This window comes from Ornithodoros turicata, chromosome 10 (assembly GCF_037126465.1).
Source record: "Ornithodoros turicata isolate Travis chromosome 10, ASM3712646v1, whole genome shotgun sequence".
NCBI lineage: Eukaryota > Metazoa > Arthropoda > Arachnida > Ixodida > Argasidae > Ornithodoros > Ornithodoros turicata.
The window spans coordinates 18,845,286-18,861,316 of NC_088210.1; the positions used below are offsets into that span (position 1 = coordinate 18,845,286).

General features: G+C 51.9%; 1 protein-coding gene across 6 annotated transcripts; it reads left to right on the forward strand.

The window, feature by feature from the left end:
- Positions 1 to 712: 712 nt before the first annotated feature.
- Positions 713 to 13,802, forward strand: LOC135370798 (titin-like). Of its 6 annotated transcripts, none has more exons than XM_064604651.1 (3): positions 713 to 8,788; positions 9,293 to 12,855; positions 13,518 to 13,802. In XM_064604651.1, exons 1-3 carry the CDS (start codon positions 722 to 724, stop codon positions 13,618 to 13,620), a joined length of 11,733 nt encoding a protein of 3,910 aa, XP_064460721.1. In that variant the 5' UTR covers positions 713 to 721; the 3' UTR covers positions 13,621 to 13,802. The 6 variants fall into 6 exon arrangements, with proteins under 6 accessions (XP_064460721.1, XP_064460722.1, XP_064460724.1 ...); XM_064604652.1 differs by having other exon boundaries at positions 713 to 6,055; positions 6,560 to 12,855; XM_064604654.1 differs by having other exon boundaries at positions 713 to 5,560; positions 6,569 to 12,855.
- The last annotated feature ends 2,229 nt before the right edge of the window (positions 13,803 to 16,031 follow it).

A 16,031-nucleotide genomic window follows, 5' to 3' on the forward strand; every position in this document is an offset into this window, starting at 1 on the left:
AGTCGAGATGCGAGAAGTACCAAAGATAACGTCAAGCATGGTAGCGCACACGGTCTATCGGCCCATAGCTGCAGAAGAACCTAAAGTTCTACCAAGCCCGCCACGTGAAGCCTTCAAGTATGTCCCTGCAGCACTTGAAGAAGTCGCACGAGTTCCTTCATTCCCTGAAGCCGAGATGCCAGAAGTACCAAAGATAACATCAAGCATGGTAGCGCACATGGTCTATCGGCCCATAGCTGCAGAAGAACCTAAAGTTCTACCAAGCCCGCCACGTGAAGCCTTCAAGTATGTCCCTGCAGCACTGGAAGAAGTCGCACGAGTTCCTTCATTCCCTGAAGCCGAGGTCCCAGAGGTACCAAAGATATCAACAAGCATGGTAGCGCACAAGGCCTATCGGTCCATGGCTGCAGAGGAACCTAAAGTTCTACCAAGCCCGCCAGGTGAAGCCTTCAAGTATGTCCCTGCAGTACTGGAAGAAGTCGCACGGGTTCCCGCATTCCCTGAAGCTGAGATGCCAGAGGTGCCGAAGATAACACCAAGCATGGTAGCGCACATGGTCTATCGGTCCATAGCTGCAGAAGAACCTAAAGTTCTACCAAGCCCGCCAGGTGAAGCCTTCAAGTATGTCCCTGCAGCACTTGAAGAAGTCGCACGAGTTCCTTCATTCCCTGAAGCCGAGATGCCAGAAGTACCAAAGATAACATCAAGCATGGTAGCGCACATGGTCTATCGGTCCACAGCTGCAGAAGAACCTAAAGTTCTACCAAGCCCGCCACGTGAAGCCTTCAAGTATGTCCCTGCAGCACTTGAAGAAGTCGCACGAGTTCCTTCATTCCCTGAAGCCGAGATGCCAGAAGTACCAAAGATATCAACAAGCATGGTAGCGCACATGGCCTATCGGCCCATAGCCGCAGAAGAACCTAAGGTTCTACCAAGCCCGCCACGTGAAGCCTTCAAGTTTGTCCCTGCAGCACTGGAAGAAGTCGCAGCGGTTCCAGCATTCCCTGAAGTCGAGATGCGAGAAGTACCAAAGATAACGTCAAGCATGGTAGCGCACACGGTCTATCGGCCCATAGCTGCAGAAGAACCTAAAGTTCTACCAAGCCCGCCACGTGAAGCCTTCAAGTATGTCCCTGCAGCACTTGAAGAAGTCGCACGAGTTCCTTCATTCCCTGAAGCCGAGATGCCAGAAGTACCAAAGATAACATCAAGCATGGTAGCGCACATGGTCTATCAGCCCATAGCTGCAGAAGAACCTAAAGTTCTACCAAGCCCGCCACGTGAAGCCTTTAAGTATGTTCCTGCAGCACTGGAAGAAGTCGTACGGGTTCCCGTATTCCCTGAAGCCGAGGTCCCAGAGGTGCCAAAGACATCAACAAGCATGATAGCGCACAAGGCTTATCGGTCCATGGCTGCAGAGGAACCTAAAGTTCTACCAAGCCCGCCACGTGAAGCCTTCAAGTATGTCCCTGCAGCACTGGAAGAAGTCGCAGGGGTTCCAGCATTCCCTGAAACCAAGATGCCAGAGCTACCGAAGATAACATCGAGCATGGTAGCGCACAAGGTTTATGGGCCCATAACTGCAGAACAACCTAAAGTTCTACCAAGCCCGCCACGTGAAGCCTTCAAGCATGTACCTGCAGCACTGGAAGAAGTCGCACGAGTTCCTTCATTCCCTGAAGTCAAGATGCCAGAAGTACCAAGGGTAACGTCAAGCATGGTAGCGCACCTGGTCTATCGGCCCATAGCTGCAGAAGAACCTAAAGTTCTACCAAGCCCGCCACGTGAAGCCTTCAAGTATGTCCCTGCAGCTTTTGAAGAAGTCGCACGAGTTCCTTCATTCCCTGAAGCCGAGATGCCAGAAGTACCAAAGATAACATCAAGCATGGTAGCGCACATGGTCTATTGGCCCATAGCTGCAGAAGAACCTAAAGTTCTACCAAGCCCGCCACGTGAAGCCTTCAAGTATGTCCCTGCAGCACTGGAAGAAGTCGCACGAGTTCCTTCATTCCCTGAAGCCGAGATGCCAGAAGTACCAAAGATAACATCAAGCATGGTAGCGCACATGGTCTATCGGCCCATAGCTGCAGAAGAACCTAAAGTTCTACCAAGCCCGCCACGTGAAGCCTTCAAGTATGTTCCTGCAGCACTGGAAGAAGTCGCACGGGTTCCCGTATTCCCTCAAGCCGAGGTCCCAGAGGTACCAAAGATATCAACAAGCATGGTAGCGCACAAGGCCTATCGGTCCATGGCTGCAGAGGAACCTAAAGTTCTACCAAGCCCGCCAGGTGAAGCCTTCAAGTATGTCCCTGCAGTACTGGAAAAAGTCGCACGGGTTCCCGCATTCCCTGAAGTTGAGATGCCAGAGGTGCCGAAGATAACAACAAGCATGGTAGCGCACATGGTATATCAGCCCATAGCTGCAGAAGAACCTAAAGTTCTACCAAGCCCGCCAAGTGAAGCCTTCAAGTATGTCCCTGCAGCACTGGAAGAAGTCGCACGGGTTCCCGCATTCCCTGAAGCCGAGATGCCAGAGGTACCAAGGATAACATCAAGCATGGTAGCGCACAAGGTCTATCCGGCCATAGCTGCAGAAGAACCTAGAGTGGTACCAAGCCCGCCACGTGAAGCCTTCAAGTATGTCCCTGCAGCACTGGAAGAAGTCGCACGGGTTCCCGCATTCCCTGAAGTCGAGATGCCAGAAGTGCCGAAGATAACAACAAGCATGGTAGCGCACAAGGTTTATGGGCCCATATCTGCAGAAGAACGTAAAGTTCTACCAAGCCCGCCAAGTGAAGCCTTCAAGTATGTCCCTGCAGCACTGGAAGAAGTCGCACGGGTTCCCGCATTCCCTGAAGCCGAGATGCCAGAAGTACCAAGGGTAACGTCAAGCATGGTAGCGCACCTGGTCTATCGGCCCATAGCTGCAGAAGAACCTAAAGTTCTACCAAGCCCGCCACGTGAAGCCTTCAAGTATGTCCCTGCAGCACTGGAAGAAGTCGCACGGGTTCCCGCATTCCCTGAAGCCGAGATGCCAGAGGTACCAAGGATAACATCAAGCATGGTAGCGCACAAGGTCTATCCGGCCATAGCTGCAGAAGAACCTAGAGTGGTACCAAGCCCGCCACGTGAAGCCTTCAAGTATGTCCCTGCAGCACTGGAAGAAGTCGCACGAGTTCCTTCATTCCCTGAAGCCGAGGTGCCAGAAGTACCAAAGATAACATCAAGCATGGTAGCGCACAAGGTTTATGGGCCCATAACTTCAGAAGAACCTAAAGTTCTTCCAAGCCCGCCACGTGAAGCCTTCAAGCATGTCCCTGCAGCACTGGAAGAAGTCGAAGGGGTACCAGCATTCCCTGAAGCCGAGATGCCAGAGGTGCCGAAGATAACATCAAGCATGGTAGCGCACAAGGTCTATCCGGCCATAGCTGCAGAAGAACCTAGAGTGGTACCAAGCCCGCCACGTGAAGCCTTCAAGTATGTCCCTGCAGCACTGGAAGAAGTCGCACGAGTTCCTTCATTCCCTGAAGCCGAGATGCCAGAAGTACCAAAGATAACATCAAGCATGGTAGCGCACATGGTCTATCAGCCCATAGCTGCAGAAGAACCTAAAGTTCTACCAAGCCCGCCACGTGAAGCCTTTAAGTATGTTCCTGCAGCACTGGAAGAAGTCGTACGGGTTCCCGTATTCCCTGAAGCCGAGGTCCCAGAGGTGCCAAAGACATCAACAAGCATGATAGCGCACAAGGCTTATCGGTCCATGGCTGCAGAGGAACCTAAAGTTCTACCAAGCCCGCCACGTGAAGCCTTCAAGTATGTCCCTGCAGCACTGGAAGAAGTCGCAGGGGTTCCAGCATTCCCTGAAACCAAGATGCCAGAGCTACCGAAGATAACATCGAGCATGGTAGCGCACAAGGTTTATGGGCCCATAACTGCAGAACAACCTAAAGTTCTACCAAGCCCGCCACGTGAAGCCTTCAAGCATGTACCTGCAGCACTGGAAGAAGTCGCACGAGTTCCTTCATTCCCTGAAGTCAAGATGCCAGAAGTACCAAGGGTAACGTCAAGCATGGTAGCGCACCTGGTCTATCGGCCCATAGCTGCAGAAGAACCTAAAGTTCTACCAAGCCCGCCACGTGAAGCCTTCAAGTATGTCCCTGCAGCTTTTGAAGAAGTCGCACGAGTTCCTTCATTCCCTGAAGCCGAGATGCCAGAAGTACCAAAGATAACATCAAGCATGGTAGCGCACATGGTCTATTGGCCCATAGCTGCAGAAGAACCTAAAGTTCTACCAAGCCCGCCACGTGAAGCCTTCAAGTATGTCCCTGCAGCACTGGAAGAAGTCGCACGAGTTCCTTCATTCCCTGAAGCCGAGATGCCAGAAGTACCAAAGATAACATCAAGCATGGTAGCGCACATGGTCTATCGGCCCATAGCTGCAGAAGAACCTAAAGTTCTACCAAGCCCGCCACGTGAAGCCTTCAAGTATGTTCCTGCAGCACTGGAAGAAGTCGCACGGGTTCCCGTATTCCCTCAAGCCGAGGTCCCAGAGGTACCAAAGATATCAACAAGCATGGTAGCGCACAAGGCCTATCGGTCCATGGCTGCAGAGGAACCTAAAGTTCTACCAAGCCCGCCAGGTGAAGCCTTCAAGTATGTCCCTGCAGTACTGGAAAAAGTCGCACGGGTTCCCGCATTCCCTGAAGTTGAGATGCCAGAGGTGCCGAAGATAACAACAAGCATGGTAGCGCACATGGTATATCAGCCCATAGCTGCAGAAGAACCTAAAGTTCTACCAAGCCCGCCAAGTGAAGCCTTCAAGTATGTCCCTGCAGCACTGGAAGAAGTCGCACGGGTTCCCGCATTCCCTGAAGCCGAGATGCCAGAGGTACCAAGGATAACATCAAGCATGGTAGCGCACAAGGTCTATCCGGCCATAGCTGCAGAAGAACCTAGAGTGGTACCAAGCCCGCCACGTGAAGCCTTCAAGTATGTCCCTGCAGCACTGGAAGAAGTCGCACGGGTTCCCGCATTCCCTGAAGTCGAGATGCCAGAAGTGCCGAAGATAACAACAAGCATGGTAGCGCACAAGGTTTATGGGCCCATATCTGCAGAAGAACGTAAAGTTCTACCAAGCCCGCCAAGTGAAGCCTTCAAGTATGTCCCTGCAGCACTGGAAGAAGTCGCACGGGTTCCCGCATTCCCTGAAGCCGAGATGCCAGAAGTACCAAGGGTAACGTCAAGCATGGTAGCGCACCTGGTCTATCGGCCCATAGCTGCAGAAGAACCTAAAGTTCTACCAAGCCCGCCACGTGAAGCCTTCAAGTATGTCCCTGCAGCACTGGAAGAAGTCGCACGGGTTCCCGCATTCCCTGAAGCCGAGATGCCAGAGGTACCAAGGATAACATCAAGCATGGTAGCGCACAAGGTCTATCCGGCCATAGCTGCAGAAGAACCTAGAGTGGTACCAAGCCCGCCACGTGAAGCCTTCAAGTATGTCCCTGCAGCACTGGAAGAAGTCGCACGAGTTCCTTCATTCCCTGAAGCCGAGGTGCCAGAAGTACCAAAGATAACATCAAGCATGGTAGCGCACAAGGTTTATGGGCCCATAACTTCAGAAGAACCTAAAGTTCTTCCAAGCCCGCCACGTGAAGCCTTCAAGCATGTCCCTGCAGCACTGGAAGAAGTCGAAGGGGTACCAGCATTCCCTGAAGCCGAGATGCCAGAGGTGCCGAAGATAACATCAAGCATGGTAGCGCACAAGGTCTATCCGGCCATAGCTGCAGAAGAACCTAGAGTGGTACCAAGCCCGCCACGTGAAGCCTTCAAGTATGTCCCTGCAGCACTGGAAGAAGTCGCACGAGTTCCTTCATTCCCTGAAGCCGAGATGCCAGAAGTACCAAAGATAACACCAAGCATGGTAGCGCACAGGGTCTATCGGCCCATAGCTGCAGAAGAACCTAAAGTTCTACCAAGCCCCCCAAGTGAAGCCTTTAAGTATGTTCCTGCAGCACTGGAAGAAGTCGTACGGGTTCCCGTATTCCCTGAAGCCGAGGTCCCAGAGGTGCCAAAGACATCAACAAGCATGATAGCGCACAAGGCTTATCGGTCCATGGCTGCAGAGGAACCTAAAGTTCTACCAAGCCCGCCACGTGAAGCCTTCAAGTATGTCCCTGCAGCACTGGAAGAAGTCGCAGGGGTTCCAGCATTCCCTGAAACCAAGATGCCAGAGCTACCGAAGATAACATCGAGCATGGTAGCGCACAAGGTTTATGGGCCCATAACTGCAGAACAACCTAAAGTTCTACCAAGCCCGCCACGTGAAGCCTTCAAGCATGTACCTGCAGCACTGGAAGAAGTCGCACGAGTTCCTTCATTCCCTGAAGCCGAGATGCCAGAAGTACCAAAGATAACATCAAGCATGGTAGCGCACATGGTCTATCGGCCCATAGCTGCAGAAGAACCTAAAGTTCTACCAAGCCCGCCACGTGAAGCCTTCAAGTATGTTCCTGCAGCACTGGAAGAAGTCGCACGGGTTCCCGTATTCCCTCAAGCCGAGGTCCCAGAGGTACCAAAGATATCAACAAGCATGGTAGCGCACAAGGCCTATCGGTCCATGGCTGCAGAGGAACCTAAAGTTCTACCAAGCCCGCCAGGTGAAGCCTTCAAGTATGTCCCTGCAGTACTGGAAAAAGTCGCACGGGTTCCCGCATTCCCTGAAGTTGAGATGCCAGAGGTGCCGAAGATAACAACAAGCATGGTAGCGCACATGGTATATCAGCCCATAGCTGCAGAAGAACCTAAAGTTCTACCAAGCCCGCCAAGTGAAGCCTTCAAGTATGTCCCTGCAGCACTGGAAGAAGTCGCACGGGTTCCCGCATTCCCTGAAGCCGAGATGCCAGAGGTACCAAGGATAACATCAAGCATGGTAGCGCACAAGGTCTATCCGGCCATAGCTGCAGAAGAACCTAGAGTGGTACCAAGCCCGCCACGTGAAGCCTTCAAGTATGTCCCTGCAGCACTGGAAGAAGTCGCACGGGTTCCCGCATTCCCTGAAGTCGAGATGCCAGAAGTGCCGAAGATAACAACAAGCATGGTAGCGCACAAGGTTTATGGGCCCATATCTGCAGAAGAACGTAAAGTTCTACCAAGCCCGCCAAGTGAAGCCTTCAAGTATGTCCCTGCAGCACTGGAAGAAGTCGCACGGGTTCCCGCATTCCCTGAAGCCGAGATGCCAGAGGTACCAAGGATAACATCAAGCATGGTAGCGCACAAGGTCTATCCGGCCATAGCTGCAGAAGAACCTAGAGTGGTACCAAGCCCGCCACGTGAAGCCTTCAAGTATGTCCCTGCAGCACTGGAAGAAGTCGCACGGGTTCCCGCATTCCCTGAAGTCGAGATGCCAGAGGTGCCGAAGATAACAACAAGCATGGTAGCGCACAAGGTTTATGGGCCCATATCTGCAGAAGAACCTAAAGTTCTACCAAGCCCGCCACGTGAAGCCTTCAAGTATGTCTCTGCAGCACTGGAAGAAGTCGCACGGGTTCCCGCATTCCCTGAAGCCGAGATGCCAGAGGTACCAAGGATAACATCAAGCATGGTAGCGCACAAGGTCTATCCGGCCATAGCTGCAGAAGAACCTAGAGTGGTACCAAGCCCGCCACGTGAAGCCTTCAAGTATGTCCCTGCAGCACTGGAAGAAGTCGCACGAGTTCCTTCATTCCCTGAAGCCGAGGTGCCAGAAGTACCAAAGATAACATCAAGCATGGTAGCGCACAAGGTTTATGGGCCCATAACTTCAGAAGAACCTAAAGTTCTTCCAAGCCCGCCACGTGAAGCCTTCAAGCATGTCCCTGCAGCACTGGAAGAAGTCGCAGGGGTACCAGCATTCCCTGAAGCCGAGATGCCAGAGGTGCCGAAGATAACATCAAGCATGGTAGCGCACAAGGTCTATCCGACCATAGCTGCAGAAGAACCTAGAGTGGTACCAAGCCCGCCACGTGAAGCCTTCAAGTATGTCCCTGCAGCACTAGAAGAAGTCGCACGAGTTCCTTCATTCCCTGAAGCCGAGATGCCAGAAGTACCAAAGATAACACCAAGCATGGTAGCGCACAGGGTCTATCGGCCCATAGCTGCAGAAGAACCTAAAGTTCTACCAAGCCCCCCAAGTGAAGCCTTTAAGTATGTTCCTGCAGCACTGGAAGAAGTCGCACGGGTTCCCGTATTCCCTGAAGCCGAGGTCCCAGAGGTGCCAAAGACATCAACAAGCATGATAGCGCACAAGGCTTATCGGTCCATGGCTGCTGAGGAACCTAAAGTTCTACCAAGCCCGCCACGTGAAGCCTTCAAGTATGTCCCTGCAGCACTGGAAGAAGTCGCAGGGGTTCCAGCATTCCCTGAAGTTGAGATGCCAGAGGTGCCGAAGATAACAACAAGCATGGTAGCGCACAAGGTTTATGGGCCCATAGCTGCAGAAGAACCTAAAGTTCTACCAAGCCCGCCAAGTGAAGCCTTCAAGTATGTCCCTGCAGCACTGGAAGAAGTCGCACGGGTTCCCGCATTCCCTGAAGCCGAGATGCCAGAGGTACCAAGGATAACATCAAGCATGGTAGCGCACAAGGTCTATCCGGCCATAGCTGCAGAAGAACCTAGAGTGGTACCAAGCCCGCCACGTGAAGCCTTCAAGTATGTCCCTGCAGCACTGGAAGAAGTCGCACGGGTTCCCGCATTCCCTGAAGTCGAGATGCCAGAGGTGCCGAAGATAACAACAAGCATGGTAGCGCACAAGGTTTATGGGCCCATATCTGCAGAAGAACCTAAAGTCCTACCAAGCCCGCCAAGTGAAGCCTTCAAGTATGTCCCTGTAGCACTGGAAGAAGTCGTACGGATTCCCGCATTCCCTGAAGCCGAGATGCCAGAGGTACCAAGGATAACATCAAGCATGGTAGCGCACAAGGTCTGTCCGGCCATAGCTGCAGAAGAACCTAGAGTGGTACCAAGCCCGCCACGTGAAGCCTTCAAGTATGTCCCTGCAGCACTGGAAGAAGTCGCACGAGTTCCTTCATTCCCTGAAGCCGAGATGCCAGAAGTACCAAAGATAACATCAAGCATGGTAGCGCACATGGTCTATCGGCCCATAGCTGCAGAAGAACCTAGAGTGGTACCAAGCCCGCCACGTGAAGCCTTCAAGTATGTCCCTGCAGCACTGGAAGAAGTCGCACGAGTTCCTTCATTCCCTGAAGCCGAGGTGCCAGAAGTACCAAAGATAACATCAAGCATGGTAGCGCACAAGGTTTATGGGCCCATAGCTGCAGAAGAACCTAAAGTTCTACCAAGCCCGCCACGTGAAGCCTTCAAGTATGTCCCTGCAGCACTGGAAGAAGTCGCACGGGTTCCCGCATTCCTTGAAGCCGAGATGCCAGAGGTACCAAAAATAACGGGGATGGTAGCGCACAAGGTCCTTCGGCCCTCAGCTGTCGAAGAAAAACCAAAAGTTCCACCAAAAGCCGAAGTGCCAGACGTAACAAAGATAACATCAAGCATGGTAGCCCATAAGATCTATCGGCCTATAGGTGCAGAAGAAAAACCAAAAATTATACCAAGCTTTCCACGTGAAGGTCCGCCAACACCCAGCTTTCTTCCAAGTGTCGTCGCACACAGAGCCGTCGCGTATCCCGTTGCAGCATTGGAAGAAGTTTCACGCGTTGCAGTGTTCACTGAAGTCGACGTGTCTGAGGTGTCCAAGGTAAGATCAAGCATGTGCATCTACATGCTACGTCAGCCTGTAGCAGAAGAAAAACTGGAATCCTTGGCCGCTCCGCCTCATGAAGCTCCGCAGATGCACACTGGCTTGCCAAGCATTGTCTCCCATGAAGTTATCGTCTTCCGCGTTCCAGCTGTTGAAGACATTTCTCACATCCCAGCACCTGTAGAGACTGATTTGTCGAAGCTACCAGCGATACCACCAAGTCCCATAGCGCACATGGGTTCCTGGCCGATGGCGGCAGAAAGGGTGCCTCTTCATCTTCGCGAAGGTATACCAACGCAAACAATCATACCAAGCGTTGTCTCCCATAGACACACCGTGCCAGCTTTTGAAGAGCATTTGTACGTGCCAGCTGCACCAGATGCCATTGCGCGAGCAGGCACGATTACCCACATGGACCAGAGGTCGCCAGCAGCAAGGATCGAAGTGAGCGTTCCGCAACAAGCAGGAATGCGGATCACGCCAGGTGTGACCATACAAACACAGACAGGCTATAGTGAAGCGAAAGACTATATCACAAGAAGAACCGTAAAACAGATGAAATCAAGGGACGTATCTCAGTACAGGAATAAAGGCGGCAATCAGGAAGATGCGGACATCACTGTCAGCGCTTCAGAGGCTCGGACGTCTCTGGCAAGAAGACTTCCGTCCCGGTTCACAAAAGTAACAACCATCGAAAGAGAAACGTCGTGTAGAGAAGTTCTGGAAGTGACAGAGTTACTTGACCGGGAACTTGCTGAAACACTGCGATCAAAGTACAAGATGGGTGGCATAAATGAGAATGGATGCCCGAGTAAAATTACAAAGGAGAAAGTGAAAAGAAAATACGTGAAAGACGAGGCCAGAAAATCTGGAAGCAACGTCAGCCTAAGCAAAGGCACAACAGGATATGATGGGACGCAGAATCAGCGCGTGAGTGACAACGAAGTACAGTCAAAACAGACATCGGGTACCCAAGCACAGTCAGACCCCGGCTTCGGCCAAGGAATAACACACGATGTTGGAGAACAAGCAAGTGGTACGACATCCAGGGCGGTACCAAACCTTGAGCAAGATATGGAGTCTATGGTGAAGGAGGAAGAAACAGTGGAGTCAGATCTTTGGACCATCATTCTGCACGGGCAGTTACGAGAAGCCGCTCAAGTAAGAAGTGATGAGGATCAAAACGGAAAACCAGTGGACTATCATGAAGGGAATCTCACAAGCATATCGCCTACAGAGGCTAGGGCGGTGCGGCCCAAAACTATTATTGAAAGCATGCAGGGCAGTTACTCCCTTCGAAAGCTAGAGGACAGCGGTGAGACATCCGACCCAGAACGGAAGGAGACAACGTACACAGATACCGTACCGGAATGTCTGAAACCCAACTATGAAAGTTACGCGAGGGAGACCGCTTCCACGGACTTCGACGTTTTTGAAATTATGCAAGGCGCACAGACATTAGCTAGAGGAAGTTCACTAGAGCGTGTATTGAATTATGACACCACTGCAACAGATGAAGCGATGACGAGGTTGGACGCTACCATCGATATGACGGAGAACGTGCTCGATGGACGACATTCGCGCATGAGCTCACCTCGCACACCCGGATTGGGATCGCATTCAGAGACGAAACAACAATCTGACTTGCAATACCATGACTTCATGGGTGACAGCATAGGAGACACTATTACTAGTGACGATCGGACGATCCCAGGGCTGCGCGAGAAGCAAGCCGAAGCAGACAGTATTCTGATGATGCCATGTCAACTGTTACCAAAGGAACGTCAGTGGAGTGCTCCAGCGATCACAGCGTCAGGTCAGCCTATAGGCTATATAACTGAGTCAAACGTAGCGCCGGAGCTCTCGTCAACCAGGTATAGCCAGGACTACAGTCTATTTCCCAAGGGAAGCGGAACGAAGCCAGCGGCCAGACAGTACAGTTCATTTCGCCTGGCAACGCTTTCTTCCTTAGACGACACTGACGAACTGCATTTAATCAGAGCATCAACTGAATGGGAAACGCCAATTATTATACCTCCCATCAAAGGACAACGAAAATTTGGGGAACACAAGGAAGCAGTTTCGATGCAGAGAAACAGCTTTGAAGACATACTAGGAATGGAGCGAAACTTTCAGGTCGCTACAAGTAGAATACTGCGGTCCGAAGACAGCTCGCACACCGAAAGCCAACTAACCGAAGATCACGTGTTGACTACGCTGCTTGGCGATTTCAGGGGCACACTGGAAGCTGCCGGGAGCATCGACGATGAAGCAGCATCGCAGACCGACAGCGAATCCTCTGTGTCGAGCCAACTCTCCGCGCAAAGCAACAGGTCCGACATAGCAAGCACTGATCGGGTTTCAAAGGGCGGAAGAACTGCAGCACGTGCCACAGGCGTCATGAACGTTCTTTCGGAACAACCGAGTGAGACTACAGAAGCCATCCTCAGAAAGAACGATGATGCCACGCAGTATGTCTTTGCGCCGACGGAGCTTGCGACCGACTGGATCATAGAATATGACGCGGGACACTGCGATACCGAAGCACTGTCGGAACTCTCAGGTATCACGTCCCATATTGACGACATGATGAGGCAAGCAGCGACAGAGCAGATAGTCACCTGTCAACCAATGGAGAATGCATCTCAAAGTGTCGTCCCGATCCCTGAGCAGCAGGCCATACCTACCCCTCCGCAGCAGGTCGTACCTCCTCCTGAGCAGCAGGCCATACCGATAGAGTACACTCCAGCGAGCAGTGCGCTAGGTGCTCAACGGATGAAGCCAAAATCAGACACTGAAGAGAGGAGAGATAGAGGAGGTCCAAAACCGACTACGTCCGGTGTGCTGCAAGAATTCACAGTGGGCCACGTGTCCCTGGACACGTTCGGTCCATTGACGCACCGTCTCAGGAAGGATGTGCTCACATTTGTACCAGTGAACACCATCAAGAAAGTCGCTGAAAGCGGGGCTGAGAGTCCATCTTCGTTGCTCGATTGCAGTGAACGGACTGAGTCCTGTCATCCTTCCACGTCCGGATACAATGGCATTGGAGACATCCCAGAACATCAGAAGCAAAAGGTCCAGAAATTTGAAACAACTGAATCAGTGTAAGTAATGCCTTAGAGTGTGCACGGTAAGCACGAGCTCTGAGTGAGATCATGATAGCTCTGTAAGCAGATATTATCGGATAGCCCAAACTGTGCTTTAAAGCAGTAATGAATGCGTCCTGCCAATCCTCCCTGTAGATAAGGTCAGGCAACGTTGCTGTGATGTGAAACTTCGTGAAGCTTGCAGGGAAGCAGAACATCAGGAATTTATCGTAATAGTATATTTTTAAACTCCATGGTGAATTGTGCGAACTCCACGAAGCAATTGTGGCTATGAGCGCCGCGTACAGACTAGGGCAGATGGAGAGATGAAAACCGCAAAGGAGTGCCGGACAGGGGGGAGGGGGGGTTACCATGCGCCCTGGGCCGATCTCAGGGGAAACTGTGCCGACATTCGTTTGGAAAGACTGAACGAAAAACCCAGGGCACCGCCGGTGCGCGGACTCGAACCCGCGTCACCTCCCAGTCTTGGCGTGGAAAAGCGATCATCCTCACAACTATGCCACGTTGTTACCTGCGTAAAGGGGCGATGAAAAAATGCTGAGCTATAACTAAACTCGGTGAATGTGGTCAAATACTATATCGGAAGGACGGCCACTAAACTGAGACCCCTATTCTCGAAAGGATCTCTGAGACATGCCTTCCTTTTTTTCTTCTTTCAGGACACATTCCAGGACGCAACGAAGATCAGTAGGAATTATTCTAGTGGTCGCTGCTTCACTAGGTCTGGTAATAATTGCGGTAGTCATATTCTTCGCGACTTAATAGTGAGGTATGCCTCTGGTTCCATTCATTATTTATTCACCATACTCCCGCTGTCCGTGGCGACAAAACAGTTACGCTTATGTACTGCGACGTTCCTTTTCTGTTGCGGACCCCCAAAGATCTGTTGAAGCAACTGCAGATCCGCACAGGCCATTCGGAAAATAAATATATTTGTATATTAGCGCGTTGTGTGTGTGTGTGTTTCTATTTTTATTTTTAGGACGAGATAGTGACAGTTACGCACGAGTTCCCTGCGCAAGGGCGGATATAGGGGGATTACTGACCCCCTCCCCTCCAATGTGTTGCCTTTGTGCCATTAAACACATAATCAATCATTTGATTACGTGTTCAATCCAATGTCCGGTGTCATGACGTAGTCTCTCTCAGCCCCGAGACTTCCACTGTGCTTCCAGGGACCCCCGAAACCAAGAAAGTGTTGGTATTTGGTAAAGTAATTGCAGCTGGGTTTCCTCGAATAACTCAAATGCAAAATGTCCTGCATGCATGCGTGCATGCCCTGTTAGCATGGTTTTCGGGTGTGCGACACATGACTCATGGAGGAGTATGACACATCCGCACACTGGTTAACACCGCATGTACGGGGTTAACGAGTCTGACTTTGATGGCTGAACAATGCTGATGCCAGGTCACCCGTGTGCGTAGTGGAGCAGCGTGGATCGGGCTTATCGCCCTGCTAAACATGTACAATCAAAATGTCCTAGATGACGAGCATAATAAAACTTATTAGCTTAGTGGCTATGAGCTGCGTACAGCTGTGGAGAGAGAGGACAGCAGGAAGGAGTGGGGGTTGGAGAGGGGTGCTAGTGGTGCGGCTTCGACCGACATTCGTCTGGAAAGTCTTCGGGAAAACCCGGGAAAAACAGACAGTACAGCCTGTGGTAGGATTCGAACCCACAGGGAGAGGTACAGGGATTTTCCCTCCGTCGAGACTGGCACACGCAAGGTGCTCCTGGATGCCACAAAGGAGGTGCCCAACTTCATATCGGTGAGGGGTTTTCAAGCTATGTGCCTGTACAGTGGAATGAGAAAGGTGTGCCGCCGTTGTGGGCAGGAGGGTCATTTCCGCGTAAAGACATACGCCAGCATCACAGGCGATGACGTCATTGAAATCGTCGGGGACTGATATCTTCTAGACCCCCGGGAGGTCGTTGCCCTGACAACCGAGGCAGTTTCTGCAGCCGAGGAAGAGCATGGGCTCGCACAACCCCCTACTGAGGTCGCCACTGCGTCCTCTGAAGTTCTACTACCACCCAACGAGAAGACCACCGAGTCTTCTGTTTTTCAACAGCCATCCAGTGAGGTCGCCATCGCGTCCTCTCAAGTACGCGAAGGAGAAATGTCTGCAGAAGCAGGCCCGGGAAGGGAGGAAAATGCACCTGTAGAACCTCTCCCAGAGGAGGTGAGCTCGTACGCAGCAAGCGAAGGATCTGACGTCCCACTGGTCATTGACGAAGGTCCACCTCCCAGTCTTCAGCACGACCTTGGCTACCACCAATGAGCGGGACGTGTATTAGCTTAGTGCTCACTGTTTATCTTTATTTTTTAGTTTTTTTTTTCAACGGTCAGCAACACTGCTGACTCGGTCACGTCAGGTAAGAACGTGTAAAATGTAAGGTGGACCATTTGTATGCCTGTGTAGAAGAGGGGTCTGATCCGACTGTCCGTCCAAATGACATACATGCATTTCCCTTTTTTTTAATAGAAAAAAAAAACTCAATTTTCGCCTCCCCCCCCCCTTTCCTTCTCCTTCTCTAGCAGCGCGACCGAGCGGCTTCGGGACTGGTCTCCTCAAACTACCTCCAGCGATGATTGAACCAATGACCAGCGACATGGCCGAGCGGGGTAAGACGTCCCGCTCGTTTGCGGTAGCCAAGGTCTTGCTGTAGACTGGGTGGTGGTGGGTTCGAATCCTACCACCGGCTGTGCTGTCTGATGTTTGTTCTGGGTTTTCCGAGGACCTTCCAGGCGAATGTCGGCACAGTTCCCCTGAAGTCGGCCCAGGACGCATACTAAACCCCACTGTCCCCCCCGCCCCCACACCTTCCTGTGGTCCTCTCTTCATCTGTCCACATCTGTACGCCGCTCGCAGCCACAGTTGCTTCGAGGCGCTAACACGGAATTTAAAAATTGGACCAATGAGAGTCCGCTCCGCATTGTCGGGCTACTTCAGAAGGAGAACGAGGGAGAAAACGTAAATCGTGGGTTCTTCCGCTCATAAATCACGGGCGGGGATATGAAACCCGTTCCTTTTATGGCGTTTTATGGCGTGAAACCCGATCCGTGGCGTCAAGGTAACGCCATCTTTCACTCCTTTCAGACGTGGCTTTGTACTGATGCCGCGTAATGCATGGGGGGGGGGGGGGGGGCAAACCACCGCACATTGGCCACTG